At 40.7% G+C, this 21144-nt stretch overlaps 1 protein-coding gene across 7 annotated transcripts in view; it reads left to right on the top strand.

Annotated features, from left to right (window-relative positions):
* The window catches only part of GRIP1 (glutamate receptor interacting protein 1), a 699747-nt gene that overhangs the window by 482416 nt on the left and 196187 nt on the right, over nt 1-21144 (top strand). For all 7 annotated transcript variants that reach the window (XM_033440573.2, XM_049693962.1, XM_049693963.1 and 4 more), the window contains exon 2: nt 3085-3165. In XM_033440573.2, the coding sequence (XP_033296464.1) occupies nt 3085-3165 (81 nt within the window). The remainder of the gene's footprint in view (nt 1-3084; nt 3166-21144) is intronic.

Below are 21144 nucleotides of genomic sequence, written 5' to 3'. Positions count from 1 at the left end.
AGGAACTGGCTAAGATTGCTCATTTTTGTAGACTTCTCCAAAGTAATTGACTTACATGATGCCAGGTGTCTGCTGGAGTGGTGTGTCCAGTGTGGCCTGTGTGATGCCGAAATGTGTGATACCTGATAACCTATCAAATCTTGTTGTCTATCCAAAAGGAAATAACATAAGGAGGACAGAGCACAGAAATAGGAATAAAAGAAATTCAGTCTAGACTCATTCTAGATGCAGGTCCTTCTATAAATTTTCATCTCTGGGCCTCAAGTCCTGACTCTAAAATGAAAGAGTGGTCTAGAGCATCCCTTATAATCATGAGATTCTAGTGATATATCTACAAATGGCCATTAAAGGACTTAAGAGAAAACTACCATGGAAGACTCCACAGCTCTCCATGACTGTCTGCTCCCCAGACATTCTTGCCCTTGAATATCCTATTATGGAGCCATCAGCCACTGATTCATTCAATGTCTTCCCTCTGTTTCTATCTTCAAAGTTTGAATCAAGAATTGACTTTGCGTAAATCACATCAAGAGAATTGATGCGTATTCTCTGATGGGTAGGTTTTTACAAAAGGCCTACGATGCCTCCTGGAGGTTTAAATTAAAGATATATTGTTAGGAAAAAGTTTCTTTAAAAGCAAATGTTAAAAGGCGCCATGCTGCTCTGTTGCTATGCTCTCCTTAACTCATGATGAATGTTGCCGAGATTCTGCCTCACTTCCATTAAGAATTATTGCTTCCACCTTAACTTTGGTAAGCTATTCTCAGATAATATCAAACTTATTTCACTCTGGTCCTTTGACCAATGCAAATTTTGACTTCTAGGTAATTGTTTACTTCTGCCTGTGTTCAGCAAGGACACTCTTGATACTGGGAGTGAGGCTGGGCGCTGGGGAGTGGATAAGCAGAGGCTGGCCAGGTGGCCATCTATAATTCAGTTTCAACCTTTTAAGGATGTGTATAACTAGACTTCTCAGCTCTAAATCAAGGACGTTTTCAAATATAAATGAGAAAATAGTTTTACCAGGGTTGACTGCTTCTGTAATGCAAACTGAGTAAATTTCTAAAGACATGCCTCCTTAAAATAGAGCATCAAGTGCAAAACACCCCAGAGTCTCCTGGTCAAATCTCTTATTGCCCTTTAAGAAAATCCAACACTGAATTCAACCCAAGACTTTAATTGGCTGGACTCTAGACAAATTGAAAACTGAGGAAAGCCCTTAGGCTTCCAAGATGCTGTCCCCTGAAACTGGTCGTCGTGATTGGTATCTCCTGGCTCAGTGCTCTGTACTCATAAATATACAGTTTCAAAGTTTTAGATAATAAAAGGAAATACATTTTTAAACTGGTTTTATAAAGAATCCAGATTTTAACATATGGTAAGTTTGTTTTAATGGGTGCTATATAAAGCATATTGCCTGGTTATTAAATCAACACTGTGAGAAAAGAGTTCAAATACTCAGGTGGGCATGGTATAGCAAAATGAAGACTTTTGTAGTATAATGCTTGCATTTTGTGTTGTGGTTTGTGATTCTACTCAAAATCACATTTGCAAAGAGAAGAGTCAGAGATCTAGGATACTGCTTCCTAAGCAAAAGTGACGCTGTTAAGTGTATTGGTATCTGAAAGTTGGTAGTTTATCTTTATGGTTGGAAGAATTTAAAGAATCGTGTGACAAATGGAATAGAAACATGAAACAGCATGACTGCCATTTTTTAATTGCAGCTTACAGCAGTGTTACTCTTTCGTTTTTGTCATTGCTTACAAAGATCTTGTTAGTTTTATGAAGAAATCGTGAATCATTTCAACCAGAAGAACATCCTAAAGAGGAATGGAGTTCCTCAGTTTTGCAACACAGACTACTTAGTTGGGAGAATTGTTCTCAGATGACTAAGTCTTGTTGCTGAATTAAATCCTTGTTATATTTAATAGTTTGCCATGCACAATATAATGCTTTTTAATCCTTTAATGATTTCCTATCACAACAATGACAACAACCACCACAAACTAACCTGATAGTGTGGCCAGAAGTAACCTTTGGGTCATCCAGCTTGAGTAGATCTGCTAGGTAATTATTTTACATTATGTCTGCTCAGGCCAGATACATCCTATTCTTGAAAATGTTTAAGGTTGTCACTCAGACATCTCTTTTACTTTATACAAATGTCCCATGCAAACTAGAAAGAAGATATTTGCCATCCTAGATCATTATTCCTATATTCCAAGACAGACTAAATCCTTTCCTAGATTAAAAAAAAAAAATCACTTTACTTAGAATTTGATGGATCCATCACTTGTATGATTTTGTCACCTGGTGTTTTGCTCATTCAGCTTCGTGCCTGTCACAGGTATACTAGGCTTTAGTCCTCCTGTCTCTTCAGTTGCTCTTTTTCTGGTTCTGCAAGTTATTTCCATCTCTTTCTAGAAGAGGGCACATCAGCTCATTGCAATATATGTCTTCTTTCCCCAAACCATCCTTCCTTCCCTGTTCTTAACCTAGCTTCTCTGGTCTTACTCTGAATGTCCCTGTCCCTTTATTTTCCACTGGATGCCAGTTCCTGCTTCCAAGAGGAACCCACTAATTCTGTGTCTTTATTCCCCTCCAATACTAATACTCTGTCATCTGCTTCTCTGAAATATACCATTTCATTTCCTTTGTTCTTCTACCTGTTTATTCTTAGTGCCCATTGAGCCGTTTTATTCCTTCTTTGTCTTCTGATTACTGATAGTCACCAATGCTTATTTATCAATGAATATAGGTGACAGGCGAATAATCTGTGTACTGGATTTACAAACTTCTTACCATTCTATGCCTTCATGTGCATTATAGCTTGATCCTGACAATCCTAAGAGGTGGATGAAAAAGTATATCCCTCTTTCATAGGAGAGGAAACTGATGTTCAGAGCATTTTAAATGACTTGACCTTGTCCTATGGCCAACCCAAGGTTAGGACCCAGGTCTACAGACTCTTTCTGTTGTATCCTATCACCTCTCTCTGGCAGAAGGATTGCAGTCCATTGGAAAATCTTCACTACATTAGAAACTGGATGGAAATTAACCAAACCCTTCATTGTACCTTTGCAGATGAGAGTCCCTACACTAAATCCGCCAGCCAGACAAAACCGCCTGATGGAGCATTGGCTGTGAGGAGACAGAGCATCCCAGGTTAGACCAGACTGCTGGATTTTTCAGCTGTTTTCCTTTTGAACCCTGTTATTTGGTGATCCTAAATAGTTCCAACTTGGTAAAAAAAAAAAAATGCTATTTCATAGGGTGGAGACTGCATTCTATACAACTTGTTCAAACAACATTCATGAAAGCTAGACTCTGGAAAAGTTGCAAACTTGTGAAAATTCATCTTGTGTGCAAATCCTTTGTAAAATGACTTGAATTTATATCAGCTCTCACTCATTGACTTACTTTCACCTCTGATTTCAGGGTATGATTCTCACAGCAGCATCTATCCCTTTACTGAGACAAACCGGGCATAACAAAGTGGTTCAGAATTGCTGTGGCAGATCATATATACGCTGAATAACAAATTACTCTTTTCTTCTTGTCTCGTTGAACTTGGATTTACTTCCATCGAACAACTCTTGTAGAATTCTGGGACTTTTGTTTCCTTAGGAAGCTGTGATTAGGTTCCTTGTAGTATAATAAACGATACCTACTTTTTTCAACAAAAGATTTTTCAGAAATATCTTAAAATGTCTTTATCCCAAACTTCCATATTTTGAAACTTTGAATTTGAGAATGACATAAACATTCTAAAATTAAAGGAGGAAGGAGATTCAAAATATTATTCAAACTTTATCTGAACTCGGTAATTTGTGGAAAACCTCTTATGGTAGCAACTATACTTAAGAGAAGGATTAAAAGCATTAATACATTTAGAAATTTATCAAAATTAACGTCTTTCTATATTATATACAAGCAAATTGAGTACAGCTAAAGCTTAGTGACAGGATTCTAGAGTACAGTAGTTTAACAATCCAGGAGAAACAAAGCAGTGTTTCCAATGTTAAATTGAATGGTTTGGCAGATCTGTCAGTGAAAGGGGAATTTTCCATTTGCGTAAAGAGCGAGATGAGTCCAGTTTCTGCCCTGTTCGTGATTATTATTTATTTTTATAATTACTACATGTGGTTATTTTTATTCTTATTCTGAAGGCTTAGACTCATAGTGAAAGTACCTGGCTTAGAAAGAGGCATGTTGTGAATGTTACCTATCCTTGTTTGTGTGCTTTGAAGATTCTAAAGTAACTTGCAATTTGTAATTAGATGGCATCACCCAGTGCTGAGATTTCTTCTATTCCATCCTATAAAACGTCATTCTTAGTGCCGATCATGTTTAGAAAAACTACTGCGATCAGCTCTGTGCTGTGCTCTCTGCTTTCTCCTTGTCAGCAATAAGGAAGTACCCAAAGTTTGAAGCTCGAGAATGCCAGTTATCCATCAATTCCTTCTTGGCCTCTCTAATTAGCTGGTGCTCAGTACTCTGCTGGGAAGCGTTGAAGAGACTTCCCACTGTCCTCACCACTTCATGTGGTACTAAAGAAAAGCACCGACTAGTCTCATGTTTTCCTTTCATGGGTTTTCTAGTGTTACATACTAAATTAGAACACAGGTTTATGGGCCAGGCTTTTCCTTAAAGTCAATAAGTAGTTTTTAACATTACATATTAGGTACAGAGAAGTTGTTAATTATAATCCTTAGTTCATGACATACAGTGATTCTTCGTAATAGACTTTTTCCTTTTGTTCTTCCTCAGGTCAGTTTTTAAGTCACTGGAATCAGGAACCTTTTTTGTAGGCTTCAGGGGTTATTTTCCTGGAGTTTGAACATGAACAAACACCCTTTTGTTCTCTCTTAGAAGGCAGCAGCCAGAAGGGTTGGGCGTCCTCAAAATCTTCTTAATTATTTAGAACAGCCCAAGAGAAAAAAAGAGTTCACCAGCCGGAAGGCTAAGAAACCAAAGCGATTAATAACTGATGAGGACTTACTGTTATATCTTAAGAAATAACAGTAAATTAGGGAACTTCTTGGAAACTGCGTCCTGACTGAGTTCTGACACTTGGAGTTCTGAACCTTTACCGTCTTACCTAAAAATCCCCATTAATTCTTGTTCTGGCAAAAAAAGAAAAAAGGGACTCTCCCCTGATCTTTGGCCAAATAGTTAAGTCAAAGGGAGATCTAAATCCAGCATCCAGAAATCTTAACCAGTCACCTACCATGGCAACCTTTATCCCTGTGAAGTCAGAGAGAGAGAGAGGGAAATGCGCAGAGACCTGGAAAATGCACACTCTTTATTATTTGCTGGAGCTTCGGCTGAAAAATCCCAAAGTGTCCTCCCGAGGAATGAAGGTGGACCCCGGGGAGCTAAAAGAGCAAAATCAAAGTTTACAGCCTGTTTTTCTTTCTCCTGTGCTTACCTCCCAACCTCACTTCCCTCAAAAGTATTATCACCACCCTGGTAGCAAGGAAAGATGTGTCTAAAGAAAAAAGGCACCAAGGAACTGAAAAAGGCGTAAAGGAAAGCGTGGCTCCTCTACTGGCCCCTGGATCTTCTCAGTGCAAAGGCACTTCTCAGGGCAGATTTTGGTGCCCCAATTCCTGGGCAGTAAGCGAACACCCAGAAGCTGGAATTTTAAAGGAGCTATGGCTTTTCCTCACATCTCTCCCCACCGATCCAATGATGGTGATTGAATTGGATCGTTCATGTGAACACTTTCTCTGATGGAAGGGGGGAGGTGTAAGGGAGGAAGAGTATAAGGTAGTGGAAGGCATTTTAAAGCTCTCTATACACGTTTTTATGAAAGCTTAAGCTGTTCTTTGAAACTAATTTTATAGAGACCTGATGCTTCCTGGAATAAATATTTGTACACATATACATAGATAAGGTTTCTTAACATGGGTTCCACTATTTCCATGGCATAACAAAGCGTAACTTTTAATAATTCTGACCCAGAGAAGTGACCCTGAACGTTAACAAAAATATAATTTGCTTTTCATTCGTATCAAAATCTACTACCACTGTCTAAACTCAAGATTGCTATAGCAGTTATTTTATAATCACAAGTCAAATATGTGTCCTTCATGAAATGACAATTCTAACTGTAAATCCTTTCGGCCCACTCCTGTCTCTTCTCAAAAAAGGGAATGGATTAAACATCTCTTAGGAGCCAAATGCATTTGATTTGGATAAAGGGGAAATGCATTTTTCTTGTTATTTGGAAACGTCATTTTAATCGTGTCTCTTATGGCATAATGTGTAAAAAAAAGGTTTTTTAGTCTTTCATAAGGTTTTGTAAAATTTTTAATAACCATGCTAGTAAAAAAGAAATGACACGACTATCTATGACACTGAAGTTTAAATTTAAAGACTTAACATTCTGTTTAAAACTATTAAGGAGGCATATTTCAGTCTCACTTCCGCTCATTTTTTGAGCTCATTTTTGATGAATTCCAAGTACAAAGCTATTTTGAACTAACAGATTCTACTACACATCTATGATTATTAAAAAGAATCTGTTCGTCTGATCTTCCTTTATTTGAGAGATTACTGGTGAATCAGAGTTTGAGCACCTGAGGGTTTGTCCAGATTATTACAGGATATCTGTATGATTCTTGGATTAGCATATTTTACAATAATTTGTGGCTTTAGCCACTTAGAGATGAGGCACTTAATCATGTCTGTCTAATGTTCATGAACGGAAAAGACAGGATACTATACTAGACCTGAAGGCCTAGAGTTAGTGTATTATTTATTTGATTCACATACTTTTTCCAGGTAGGATAGCTTTCTTTGTTTATGCTAGTTTTGACAAAGAATTCTGGGCAATTCACAAAAGCAGGAAGATGTCAAGTGTTCACACCCATTGTCATTTCCAAACTTTGGTGCCCCAGGAAAATGATCTTAACTCTGTAGCCAAAATGAGCCCTCAGAAGTTTGTGTGGGAATTTTTTTTCCTCCTAGAATATGAGAAAAGACATTTATCAATTTGGTCATAATTAAATGAAGATGATATGTCTTTCTTGCTTCTCACATTTGAGTATTTGCAGAGGGTGTACAGATATGGAGCTGAGAGTCTGAAATGCCCATTAGCCCAAGATGTATACACTCACGCTGTTTAGAATACATCGAGGAAGCATTGACACCTACTGAAAAGTCAAAGTGTGGAAAATAATACAGTGCCCTTGGTATCACAGAGAAGCTGGCAACCTTGAATTAAGGGGGAAGGACAGGAATTTTGAAGGTTCTGCCCTCCCTGTTCAGCATTTTCCTCTTTGTTAACACACAATTTGACACTTCATTGGTCTAAATTTTCATGATTATAGTAGATATATAGTGTGACATTTACAATAGGATTTTATAGCTCTAACACTCTTCAGGTGGATGAAGGGCATTTCCTCTGATTTTTGGGCCTGGTTCTCCTTCCTCTGTTTAGTTCCACCATTGAGCTGCTCCAAGAAATGGGCGAGTCTCACAGATGGGAAACCAAACTCAGTTGACTCAAGCAAGTATGTCATGTCATACAAAGCACGGTGCCGCACAGTGCCTACATGTATCAAATCGTCACACTGTACACTTTAAATGTCTTACAATTCTGTCAGTTACGTAGAGAATTTCAAAGGCCAGAGGTCTCTCCCCCAAGTCTCATTTGTTCCTGTTTGAACAGAAAATGTCTGTGCGATCCTCTAACACCTAAAGAGAAAGTCTGAGCACAATTTAACAATAAAATCGACAGGATGAGAGTGATTCATTCGAGAACGTGTGCTGCTATAGAAAAAAGGCCACAAAAAATATGCAACAATAGCTGGAGTCTGTAAATAGAGTGATGCAAAGCAGAACTTATTACTTCTTGTGGCAGGTATGCATGAAGGATTTCCCCCGGAGAGCTGATCCACTTTGCTCTGTGGTACACCCTGAGTTCTCAAACAGCGCTAGGCAAAACGAGCAGCTTGATTTGTGTGTTCAGTGCTGCAGCTTTCATTAGCGATTCAGACAAATGACAGTCTATTATGTTTGAACCTCTCTCCTGCCTTCGTAGACACGTGTGAAATATAATGAAGTGGTACATAGGCAGCAAATGATTTTTAAACAATAGTTCTTTCAGCCTGCAGTTTAGGGGAAATTATTTGTAATGAATTAGTTCTGTGCTTGGATATTCCCTGAGCCCCACTGTGTTACAGGAGTGGTGGCATTTGGTCAATGTCGTGCTCTGGGTACACGAAGTCATAAGAATGACTCTGACGACGGCCAGCACAGCTTCCCAGTGTCTGGAAACATTTCACGAGGAGGCTCAAGGAGACGTGCACAAGAGCCACAGGAGAAAGTCTTTTCTGTCTGCTACTTTGGCACTGAAGATAAATGAATTCTCCCACTCCCCAGGTTAGGGAGACCTTCAGTTCAGGGTGTTTTAATTAAGTGACTTTAGAGAATTTGGCTGGGTGCAAGCTGTATGGATAAAATAGATAACCAACAAGGACCTTCTGTGTAGCACAGGGAACTCTGCTCAATATTCTGTAATAACCTATATGGGAAAAGAATCTGAAAAAGAATGAATATATGTATAGGGATAACTGAATCACTGTGCTATACACCTGAAACTAACACAACATTGTAAATCAACTATACTCCAGTAAAATTTTTTTAAAATAGTTGCTCTGTAAAAAAAAAAAATATAAAAGAGTTGTATGGATTGATTGGCACTAGGGAAAGAAAAGAACCATCCTACACAGTTTAATGTAGAATAGAGCAGTTGAGCTCATTAATACTCCTTTCTTATTAGGGCTGACATGATAGAACAGCCCCCCAATTTCAGTCATGTCATCTTCATAATGTTTGTTATATATGTTTGTTCCACCTTGACTATAATTAATATGATTTTAAGTAAATTTAAATTGATTCACTTTTTTCCTTATCTTTATCCTAAGCTTTATGATCTTGAATCTGATATGCTAATTATATTTTTCTAATATAAGTTTTTAAAAATTATAACTGAAATTTTTTTTTTAAATTTATGTGTTCCCTCAAATATATCCATCAATGTTTACATACACTATACTTTGGGAAACACTGGCTTGGAGTGAGATTCTTCTCCAAAGAAATGCCTTTGAGAACTTCAGTTTGTCAGCATATTGATGAGTAGTCGTTGATTTATAGTGCAGAAATGGGGCGTTTGGACGGGAGTGGAAGTCATTTGGAGCTTTTGCTATAAAATGGAAAGAAATGCTGATAGCGAGGAGGGAGAACAATATTAACCCAAAGCCTAAGAAATAACAAGAATGCAGTGATCACAAGAGTAACCTAATCTAGAAAGAGAGAGTGAGGGAAGCCATAGATAAATTATAAAAATACTGGTTGTCATTCATTTCATGCTGTGTTCCAAGTATTGGCCTAACCATTTTGATAAATAATACTGCGTTCCTTCCACAACACCTGCAGGAACTAAGTTTTGTTCATTTCCCTCTAACAGTTGAGGGAACAAGTTCGGAGAGCTAAAGTAACATGCCAAGGTCATAGGGCTAGAAAGTAGTGGACAAAATAAAATTTTATCTGAAATGCATTTAGGTAACAATGAATTTCTACCAGAGTCCTGAGCAGTGAGTGAAAGGAGAAGGTGGTGAGAATTCTTAATGAGAATGAGGTGTAAAACCTGCCTCCTAGTGGCCAATGGAGCCTCTGCTCTGAAGTAATGTAAGAAAATGTAAGGTGGGCAGGAGCCTGTGTGGGTGGCCTCTGTCTGTCCAAGTTGCAGAATCTATCTCAGTCATCACTGACTGTGCCCTTGATTACAGGTGGGTCAGTGAGTAGAGGCTGCGCTCATAGGGGTCATGCCATTATTTAAGTAACTGAGGGCTAGCAGAAACTGAGGAAGCAGGCTGCTAGTTTGCTTTAGGCTGTGCTGTCATCTATTCTATACATTTGTAATTTTCAAGGAAAAAACCTGAAATTGCCGAAGCAGGCTTTTAAATACTTGTTCTTGAACAGGTAACACCATAACTCTCTGCTTTGTGTTTCGCTTCTAAAACCTTAGAATAATACAGAGTTTTAAGATAACACTGAATGAGTAAAATGAGTCACTTTGCTCTGTGGCAGAGCATTTCACCTGGCAAATAGATTTCTAACATCAGTTCACATAGATCTCCCAATATCCGATTCAATGAGTAAAGACTGACTCTGGGCAATGTGCTCAGTCTATACATTTTCAATTCTCTTAATAGTAAACATTCTTGTACATTTCTAAGGACTCTTACTGAGCTAGATGGTAAACTGATGTTAGGAAGATTTCTGCTTCAGAACCAGGGTGGGGGGGAAACTTTATAGCACCTGGAAAGTCTTTTTCTCTTTAGGAGTTTGATTACTCGCCTGGTGCCTTCCTGCCTTCTGCAGGTAAATGTAAACTGCTTACACATTGATTCCAGGCATTTCACCCTTGCATTTTTCACTGCACGGCCTTTATTTTTCCTCCAGCCAATCCTTTACTTGCTCCCTAAGTCCATTATAACTAAAATGATCCTCACTCATTTTTTATATGTGCCTAGTAGTGTTCCAGAAGCTAGCAGTATCCTACAAGCCTCTGTCCTCCTGGAGTTGGCATGCCAGTGGGAAGACTGCCATTCAACAAGCACTGACTGCCTAACATAAGGTCAGGCTGTGCTAAGTGCAGTAAAGTGAAATAAACTAGTATAAGGTGTAGAGAGTGGTGGGCAGAAAGACCTGGACTCTGTGTTTGAAAAGAAAGTCAAGGATAGCCTCAGTCAGGCAGTAACAACTGAGTGAGCCTAAAATGAGGGGTGAACCCGTAAGGGTCTGGGGAAGGAGGATTCTAGGCCAAAAAGAACAGCCAGTACAAAGGCCCTGAGGTCAGAACAAGCTTGGCTTGTTAAAGAAACTGAGAGAAGGCCAGCATGGCCAGAAAGGATGAAGCAATGCTGAGAGTGGCAACAGATGAGGTTGGAGAGAGGGAGAGACAAAGGTAGGTTCTGTAGAACTTGTAGCCAAGGTAAGAGCTTAAGTTTTATTCTTGGTGTGACAAGAAACCATTGCAAGGATTGAACAGTTGAGGTACTGATGCATTTCTTTTTAAATCTCTCTAGCGTCTATATGGAAAATAGACTTTAAGGAGACAGGAGCAGAGACAGGGAGATCAGTTGCCATTGTACTATTTCACTCAAGAAATGATGGTGTCTTGGACTAGGATGATGGAGGTAGAGGTAGTAAAAATGGTCAAATTAGATGTGGAATGTGAGAGGAAGAGAGGAGTCTGGGATGAGTCCAAGGGTTTTGCTCTTAACTGGGTAAGTAGTGATGCCATTTACTGAGACAGACCCTGGGGAAGAAATGGATCAGTGGAAGGGGGAAGTAGGGAACTCAGAGGAAAAGTCAGTGCAGATATAAATTTTGGAGCAATCAGTTTGTATTTACACCCTTGGGGATGAGGGGTACCATCTTCGTAGTGCAGATAGATGGAGATGGGGTCCAAGGTCTGAGCCTGGGGCTTCCAGCCTTCTGAGGTCAGCCATGAAGGAAGTTTCAGCAAAAGACTTGAAGAAACGGAGGCAGTAGGAGCAGAAGCAGGAGAATGTGGTGCCCTGGAATCCAAGTTAAGAACCACATGGGACCAAGGAGGGAGAGAAAAACTGAACCAAGTATTGATGGTAAGATGAATAAGACGAGGACTGAGAATTGGCTGAAGGATTGTGTAAGAAGAGAGTTTGTAGTGGACCCTAACTAGAGAGGTGTCAGTCAAGTGGTGGGAGCAAAAGCCTGCTTTGAGTGGGCTGAGGTGAGAATAGGACCTAAGTAAACAGAGTCAGAGAATGTGCACAACTCTTTCAGAATTTCAAAACACTTGGACTTCCCTGGTGGTGCAGTGGCTAAGACTCTGCCTGCCAGTGCAGGGGACACGGGTTCAAGCCCCGGTCCGGGAAGATCCCACGTGCCGCGGAGCAACTAAGCCCATGCTCCACAACTACTGAAGCCCACACTGCAGAGCCCGCGAGCCACAACTACTGAACCCGTGAGCCACAACTGCTGAAGCCCGCGTGCCTAGAGCCCGTGCTCCGCAACAAGAGAAGCCACCGCAATGAGAGGCCCGCGCACCGCAACGAAGAGTAGCCCCCGCTCGCCCGCGCGCAGCAGCGAAGACCCAACGCAGCCAAAAATAAATTAATTAATTTTTTAAAAAATGTTTTTTCAAAAGACTCTATCAAGAGGAGCAGAAAAATGGGACAGTAGCCGGAGGGGGCATGTGGTCTCGGGGAGACTCCCTTTTTAAATACAGGAGAGGATACCGCGTGTTTGTGTGCTGACGTGGTTGATCTAGTGGAGTGGGAGAAATTGACGCAGGAGGGAAAGGGAATGAAAGCGAAAGCAAAACCTTTGAAGAGGCTCCAGGGGGGGCATCCAGCATGCAGTGGAGGTGTCAGCAGGAGGTCAGGCAGATGAATCCAGAGGCACAGAGGCAGGAAGATTATGGTAGGTTTCCCGCTAAGGAGATACGTGAGTCCTCTTCTGACTGCTCTGTTTTCTTCTTGAAATAATAGGTGAGGTCATCACAGAGAGGAAGGAGGGGAGGGGTTGTAGAATGAGGAGGAGGTGTCATTTCAAAGGCTGGGAGAGTGGATTGCCTTGGGCAACGTCCAAGGATTACCCTGCAGCCTTGTAGATCCCTAACTAAATAGAGGCCTCTTCTCTCTTAAAAACCTGACTTCTTCAGATCAAAAAAGGATGAAATGAACTTACACATCTGATGCTGATGCCCCATGTCGTCCCCACATATCATATTCCATCTCCCCATGGAGCTCTCCTACAGCTTCTGACTTTCATAAGCGTTTCTTTTTATGAACACCCACAATATCATGTGTTTTTATTAAACCTTCTGGCAGGTTAGCTCATCCTGTTTCAAGTCGCTCTGCAATTATTTTCCTGGGTTCTAGACTTCCCTCTAATTTAAGGTTACAGTCCCTTTATATTCAAGAAAATGTTTCTTTATTTAAAGTTCTCCCACCAAGCTTTGCCCAGCAGGGTTCATAACTGGGTGCGGTCCATGGTTGTTGTATTAAAGACTTCTCTCATCACCTGCTTTAGGAGCTGATCACTGTTATGCACCAGACCTTACGAGACACTGAGATGGAATGATGAAGCATGGCTTGTAGTACACTTACTGGTCTTTCTCTTCCAAACACTGTCCGCACGCGCACACACACACACACACACATCTTTCCTTCTGTTTTCCTCTTTCAATACTGGAAACTTCACATCTAACCTCTTCTGCTTCAATATTTTTAGAGACAGGAAACTTACTATCTTACAAGGTAACCCCTGCTTTTTAAAATCTGTGTGTGTTAGGAAGTATTCCTTATGCCAACAGGCTGAGGATTCCCACCTTATACCTCTACCCATTGGCTCTTCTAATTCTTCTGAACTTCCCCAAAGTCTTTTGAGTACTTTAATGCACCTATCAGCTCCTCCCTGAGCCGTCATTGTTGTTTAACCAGATAGAGCATGTTCCTTCCTTCAGCCTGGCCTTCTGTGACATGTTTTTCACACCCTGGTAGCCTTTCTCCATTTTGTCAATGCTCTCTTGCATGTGGCAGCCAAAACCGAATCCTTCCTCCAGCTAAAGAGCACAGAGTATAAGAAAACCAGTACCTTCCCTGATCTGGGTGTTCTACTCAATTAGTGCAGATTAAGATTGTATTTTTGAATGAAATAATGATGTTTGTTTAGACTGAACTTTCAGTCAATAGGCCTTATTCTCATGAATATCCCTCAAGAGCTAGGCTTCCTGCCTTGAACAGTAGCACTTCGTATAATGCTGGCCTACACTGTACCCTTTGTTCTACACATGTATTTCTGTTATATTCCGCTAGGAAGATTTGAGAAGAGGAGAGGAGGAGGGGTACTAACAATTGTTGAGCATCAATTGTGTACCAGTCTTATTTATTCAAAAGAGGTATTTAATGATCTCAATTTTATGGAGGAAGAAATTAAGGCTCACTGAGGCTTAAGTAACTTGTGCAAGTTCACCCAGCAAAAAAGCTGATATTTGAGTTTAGATTAGTTTAATCCAAAGCCCCTCATCTTTCAGCTCTTGTTCCCAGCTCTCAAATGATTCAGCTCATCTTTCCAACATAGTGGAAATAGTCTCTATTCCTGCACATCACATATATTTACCACTGTCTTAGCAGTGAATTAGCCATAAATTTGACAAGCATCTAACAATGTTAAGAATTTTGAGTGTACCATGCTTTGTGACCACCTAGGGGGGTGGGATAGGGAGGGTGGGAGCGAGACACAAGAGGGAGGAGATATGAAGATATATGTATACGTATAGCTGATTCACTTTGTTATGCAGCAGAAACTAACACCATTGTAAAGCAATTATACTCCAATAAAGATGTTAAAAAAAAATAAGAAAAGAGGGCTTCCCTGGTGGCGCAGTGGTTGAGAGTCCGCCTGCTGATGCAGGGGACACAGGTTCGTGCCCCAGTCCGGGAAGATCCCACATGCCGCGGAGCGGCTGGGCCCATGAGCCATGGCCGCTGAGCCTGCGCGTCCGGAGCCTGTGCTCCAGGGAGAGGCCACAACAGTGAGAGGCCCGCGTACCACAAAAAAAAAAAAAGACAAAGAATGATAAGAAAAGGAAAGAAAAGAAGAGAATCTTGAGCATAGCAGTCAGTACCAAGGACAGAGCTCTGCACCACCACCACCACCACCACCACCACCACCACCACCACCACCACCACCACCAGAAAAACCTTGATCCTCCCCCATCAACAATGACTTTCGGCCTTTTGGGTATCATCCTCAGTGAGCTTCAAAGCCACCAGCTTTTAGTTCATGGTACTCTGTTCTGCCCAGAAGTTATCATGAGAGATCTTTCTCAAATCCCACTGAAATATTCAAATATGCATTTACATTATATTGTCTTTATATATAGGTATCCCTTGGAGATACTACAGGTTCAGTTCCAGACCACCACAATGAAGCGAATATCACAATAAAGCAAGTCACACAAACTTTTTGGTTTCCCATTGTATATAAAAGTTATGTTTACACTATACTGTAGTCTATTAAGTGTGCAATATCATTATGTCAAAAAAAAACCAATGTACATATCTTAATTTAGAAATACTTTATTGCTAAAAAATGCTAACCATCATCTAAACCTTCAGTGAGTTGTAATGTTTTTGCTGGTGGAGGGTCTTGCCTCAGTGCTGACGGCGGCTGACTGATCAGGGTGATGGCTGCTGAAGGGTGGGGTGGCTGTGGCACCTTCTTAACATAAGACAACCATGACGTTTGCCGCATCGATTGGCTCTTCCCTTCATGAACAATTTCTCTGTAGTGAGCAATGATGTTTGATAACATTTTACCCACAGTAGAACTTCTTTCAAAATTGGAGTCAATTCTCTCATACCCCGCCACTGCTTTATCAACTAAGTTTATGTAATATTCTAAATCTTTTGTTATCATTTCAACAGTCTTCACAGTGTCTTTGTCAGGAAAAGATCCATCTCAAGAAACCACTTCCTTTGCTCATCCGCAAGAAACAACTCCTCATCCATGAAAGTTGTATCAGAGATTATAACAACTCAGTCACATCTTCAGTCTCCACTTCTAATTGTATTTTTCTTGCCATTTCCACCACATCTGTAGTCACTTCCTCCACTAAAGTCTTGAACCCCTCAAAGTCATCCAGGAGGGTTGGAATCAACTTCTTCCAAACTCCTATTAATGTTGATATTTTGACTTCTTCCCATGAATCAGGAATGTTCTTCATGGCATCTAAGAATGGTGAATTCTTTCCAGAAGGTTTTCAAGTTACTTTGCCCAGATCCATCAAAGGAATCACTCTCTGTGGCAGCTATAGCCTTACAAAATGTATAAGATTAAATAATAAGACTTGAAAGTCAAAATTACCCCTTGATCCGTGGGCTACAGAATGGATGCTGTGTTAGCAGGCATGAAAACAACATTAATCTCATTGTAGATCTCCATCAGAGCTCTTGGGTGACCAGGTGCTCATATTTTAAAAGAAATATTTTTTTCTGAGCAGTAGGTTTCAACAGTGGGCTTAAAATATTCAGTAACCATGTAGTCAACAAATGTGCTGTCATCCAGGCTTTGTTGTTCCATTTATAGAGCATAGGCGAAGTAGATTTAGCCTAATTCTTAAGGGCCCTAGGATTTTTGGAGTAGCAAATGAGAATTGGCTTCAACTTAAAGTTACCAACTGCATTAGCTCCTAACTGACAAGAGAATCAGCCTGTCCTTTGACTCTCTGAAGCCAGGCATTGACTTCTCCTCTCCAGCTATGAAAGTCCTAGATGGCATCTTCTTCCAATACAAGGCTGTTTCATCTGCATTGAAAATCTGTTGTTTAGTGTAGCCAGCTTCATGAATTACCTTAGCTGGATCCTCTGGATAACTTGCTGCAGCTTCTACATCAGCACTTGCTTCTTCACCTTGAACTTTTATGTTATGGAAATGGCTTCTTTCCTTAAACCTCATGAACCAATGTCTACTAGCTTCAGACTTTTCTTCTGCAGCTTCCTTACCTCTCTCGTCCTTATGTAATTGAAGAGAGTTATGGCCTTGCTCTGGATTAGGCTTTGGCTTAAGGAAATGTTGTGGTTGGTTTGATCTTCTATGAAGACCACATTCGTGTGTCCACTGGAGTAGCACCTTTAATTTCCTTCAAGAACTTTTCCTTTGCATTCTTGTTTGGCACAAGAGGTCTAACGTTCGGCCTATCTCAGCTTTTGATGTCTTCCTCACTAAGCTTAATCATGTCTAGCTTTTGATTTAAAGTGAGAGATGTGTGACTCCTTTCACTTGAACACTTGGAGGCCATTGTAGGGTTATTAATTGGCCTAATTTCAGTATTATTGTGTGTTTAGGAAATAGGGAAGCCCAAACAGAGGGAGAAAGATGGGGGAAGGGCCACTCAGTGAAGCAGAGCGCATGAAACATTTATCGGTCAAGTTCACCATCTTATATGGGTGCAGTTCGTGGTGCCCCAAAACAATGACAATAGTAACATCAAAGATCACTAATCACAGATCACCACAACAAACATAATAATAATGAAAAAGTTTGAAATATTTCGAGAATTACCAAAATGTGACACAGAGACACAAAGTGAGCAAAAGCTACTGGGAAAATGGTGTTGATAAACTTGATGCAGGGTTGCCACAAACCTTCAGTTTGTAAAAAAGCGTAAAGCAAGCCACAACAAAATGGGGTATACCTGTATAACGTTGGTTTGCATGCCTCATTCTTCAGTGGTCTAATAATCCTTTCTAAAATTTTGCCAGTACATGCCATCAATCCCAGAGATCTAGGATTTCCAGAGCCCCTGATTGTAGAAATTTAGTTGCTCACTTATTCCCAGACTTTAGCCATATCTTTCATTTTTATGTTTGTTTCATTATTACATCTGCATATTCTTTTAATTCTCTGGGAGGTAATTTACCTGACTCTGGAAACTCGAATATATTTTAAACAACTAAGGGATTATTTTAATATCACTTTACTTATTAACCTTTGGCATAAGTTTCCTCTTACTTTAATCTTAAATTCTATCCTTTCTAGTTTAAGGTTATTCTCCTTGGAAGCTACTGGAGATGCACCATTGGAATAGAGTAACTCAGCATTTCACCATGCTAAAAGTAACTTGACACCAGCTTCTCTCAGAGGTAGACTTCTTCCCCAGGTTCTTCTTCTTCTGGCCTAGAGAACTTGGAAAAATTATTCTAGTTGACCTTATCATCTCCTGTTAGCTATAGTTCTCACATGATAAAAGTTGTCCGTATTTCAATAAAGCATATTCAAGAACTGTTCTTTCCAGGAGGCCAGATGAAGGTGGTAGTCATTATGGTGGCAAGGACTCCTCTTCTCTCCAGGCACAAGGAATGAAGGGAAGAAAATATTAGAAATTTGCAAAAAAATGAAATGGCAAATATTTAAAATGCTGATTATATCAAGTGCTATCAAGGATACAGGAAAATAGAAACATATATTGTTGGCAGGAATATAAAATTTTTGGAAGACACGTTGGTTGCATCAATCAGAGTGTTTAAAAATATATGCACTTTTCCCAACATTTGTGAGAATATATTCTACAGTAATCCTCACACTTGTGCACAAAGATGTAACCATACTTGCCTACTTATAAGATGTGGTAATTTTTGAGAATCATCCCAATCTGGTAAAGAAATGCTTTGAAAAAGTACAGGTAGCCCCCAACAACCACTGTCACCGTCACTCACTGCCTCTGAGGGAGAGCATCACTGACTTTGAAGGAGGGTGACTCCAGGGGTAGAAAGGGACCTCTCCCAACTCTGGTGCCTCACTGTTGAAAAGTGGGGACTGAGAATCCCTTTAGTCGTCCAGGAGTTGGACAGGCGAAGTGTGTTTGACCGTGAAAGTGGGCGGGTCTGGGAATAAAGTGTGCCAACAAATTGGTATATACAGAGATGTTCATTGGAGCTTTGCTTATTATTGAAGTATTGGAAACAACCTAAAGTATCCATCAGTTGAGGAGTGGTCAAACAAACTAGGGTGCAGCCATTCTAAGAGAGATTATAAAACTGTTAAAAAGTGTGAGGTAAACCTATAGAGCACATCATGAAAAGATCTCCACGACATATTGTCATGTTGAAAGCAGCAAGTTAGGAGCTTCCCTGGTGGTGCAGTGGTTGAGAGTCCGCCTGCCAATGCCGGGGACATGGGTTAGAGCCCTGGTCCGGGAAGATCCCACATGCCGTGGAGCGGCTAAGCCCGTGCACCACAGCTACTGAGCCTGCGCTCTAGAGCCTGCAAGCCACAACTACTGAAGCCCGCGTGCCTAGAGCCCGTGCTCTGCAACAGGAGAAGCCACTGCAATGAGAAGCCCACGCACCGCAATGAAGAGCCCCTGCTCTCTGCAACTAGAGAAAGCCCGCGTGCAGCAACGAAGACCCAACGCAGCCAAAAATAAATAAATTTATTTTTTTTAAAAAGAAAGGAAAGAAAAGAAAACAGCAAGTTAGCATTGCTTGGTTTAACCCAATTTTGGTTAAATGTTAGTGCCTGAAAAGAGAATGGAAGTTGGGCACAAACTTTGACAGTGGTTTCCTCTGAGATGAGAGGAGGAGAAGAGGGAGAGTGTGGAAGGGCGCCCTCAGGCTTTGATCCATATACTTCTATATCATTTGAATCTTCCACTAAAGTGTATTTGTGTAATACCTGGGTGGTTTTTTAAAAATACTATAATGACAACAAGGAATATTAGTGGATTGGAGCCGCCTGACATAACCACATCTTGGAGGACATGCCAGACCCAACCCTGCAGATGGAGAAGAAGAGGAGGAGGTATGCCTGCCAGCTGATACTACACAGAGCCAACAAACTTGTAAATATTTATCCATGTGTCAAGAAGCTCATCTGCAAGAGAGAACAACAAAAACGTGAGGGTATCGCCATTCATTTAAGTAGAAGAAGATAGAAGATTGGAAACAAAAATGATTACTGGTATGTAATATTTTCAGTCATATGGAAAAGGGGTCCATGTGTTCCCCGTGATCTCAGAAGCATAACAAGAACTTGTATGTCAGAGGTCACCAGCCAATATCATCCCGCTGACTGAGGGCAGCCTAGCTGCACTTGGCCAGCAAATACCGTGAGGCGGTCCCCATCGCTCTTCACTCTGTTTCATGTCCGCACCCTACTGATCAGGTCACACACGGCCTGCTTCATTCATTTAATGTATCAGATTCGTACGTGCATTTGGATTTCTCACCCATGCTATAAGGGTAAGTTATACGAAATCAGATCCGGAAGCAACTTAAAAGTGGCACTTTCTAAGAAGTACAGAAAGGCAACCTACCTTACTGGCTGGGAACACAGACTCTGGAGTTAGCCTGCCCCTTATTTGAATTCTGGTCCTGCCACCTACTGCTATGTGAACTTTGGCTGGTTGCTGAAGTTTCATGCTTCATGTATCAGTTTTCCTGTTGTGTGAAATGAGAGAGTAATAAGTTAGTGCCTATGAAGCATCTGTATTAGCTATCTATTGCTGTGTGTCAATACTACTGCAAATTTCACGGCTTAAAACCAACACACATTCATGATCTCACAGTCTCTATGGGTCAGTTATCGAGGCATAGCTTCTCTGGTTCTCTTTTTTAGGGTCTCACAAGGGTCAATCAGGCTGTCAGCCAGAGGCCTTCAGCCCTAACCCAGTTGCCTGCTTTTCCAAAACGCACAAGGGCAGGAAAGGCTCCAGCAAGATGGGTGCTACAGTCTTACGTGCATAATCACTTACATGTCATCGCATATATCCCATCACCTTTGCCATATTCTCCTGGTTAGAGGCAAGTCACAGGTGACACCCACACTCAACAAAAGGGGATAATACAAGGCCTCATAGTCAGAAGTTAGGCCTCATGAATGACCACCTTAGCATCTGTCTGCCACAGCGTACTAACTCAGGCCCAGTACCTTTAAGGTACCTAATATATGTAGTTAGTGTTCATTTAAACTGTCTGAAGAAGACATAGGTAGCTTTCTGAGAAGATTAGTTTCTCACACTGGGGGTACTCAGACAGGACTGGATGGTGACTGTAAATAAAATCAAATGGAGGTAGGTCTTGAACCAGATGACCTTTAAGATCATCTGTGATTTAATTCAGCCACCAGACAAGGTGAAAAACTGCCCTCCTCCAAAGTCTCCTGCAGCATCTTTATGCGTTTGTTGCTGCTATTCTTCTTGCGTGGTATCTTATCATAAGTAGGGGTTGAATTTTATCAGAAGCTTTTTCTGCATCGATTGAGACGATCATATGGTTTTTATTCTTCACTTTGTTAATGTGGCATATCACATTGATTGATTTGCGGTTATTGGCGAATCCTTACCTCCCTGGGTTACATCCCACTTGATCGTGGTGTATGATACTTTTAGTATCCGGTTTGTTAGTATTTCGTTGAGGATTTTTGCGTCTCTGTTCATCAGTGAGATTGACCTGTAAGTTTCTTTTGTGGGGGCTATCTCTGTCTGGTTTTGATATCAAGGTGATGGTGGCCTCATAGAATGAGTTTGGAGGTGTTCCTTCCTCTGTAATTTTTTGAAATAGTTTCAGAAGGATAGGT

The sequence above is a fragment of the Orcinus orca genome, chromosome 11 (assembly GCF_937001465.1).
Source record: "Orcinus orca chromosome 11, mOrcOrc1.1, whole genome shotgun sequence".
NCBI lineage: Eukaryota > Metazoa > Chordata > Mammalia > Artiodactyla > Delphinidae > Orcinus > Orcinus orca.
This window is presented reverse-complemented; position numbering and strand designations above follow the sequence as displayed.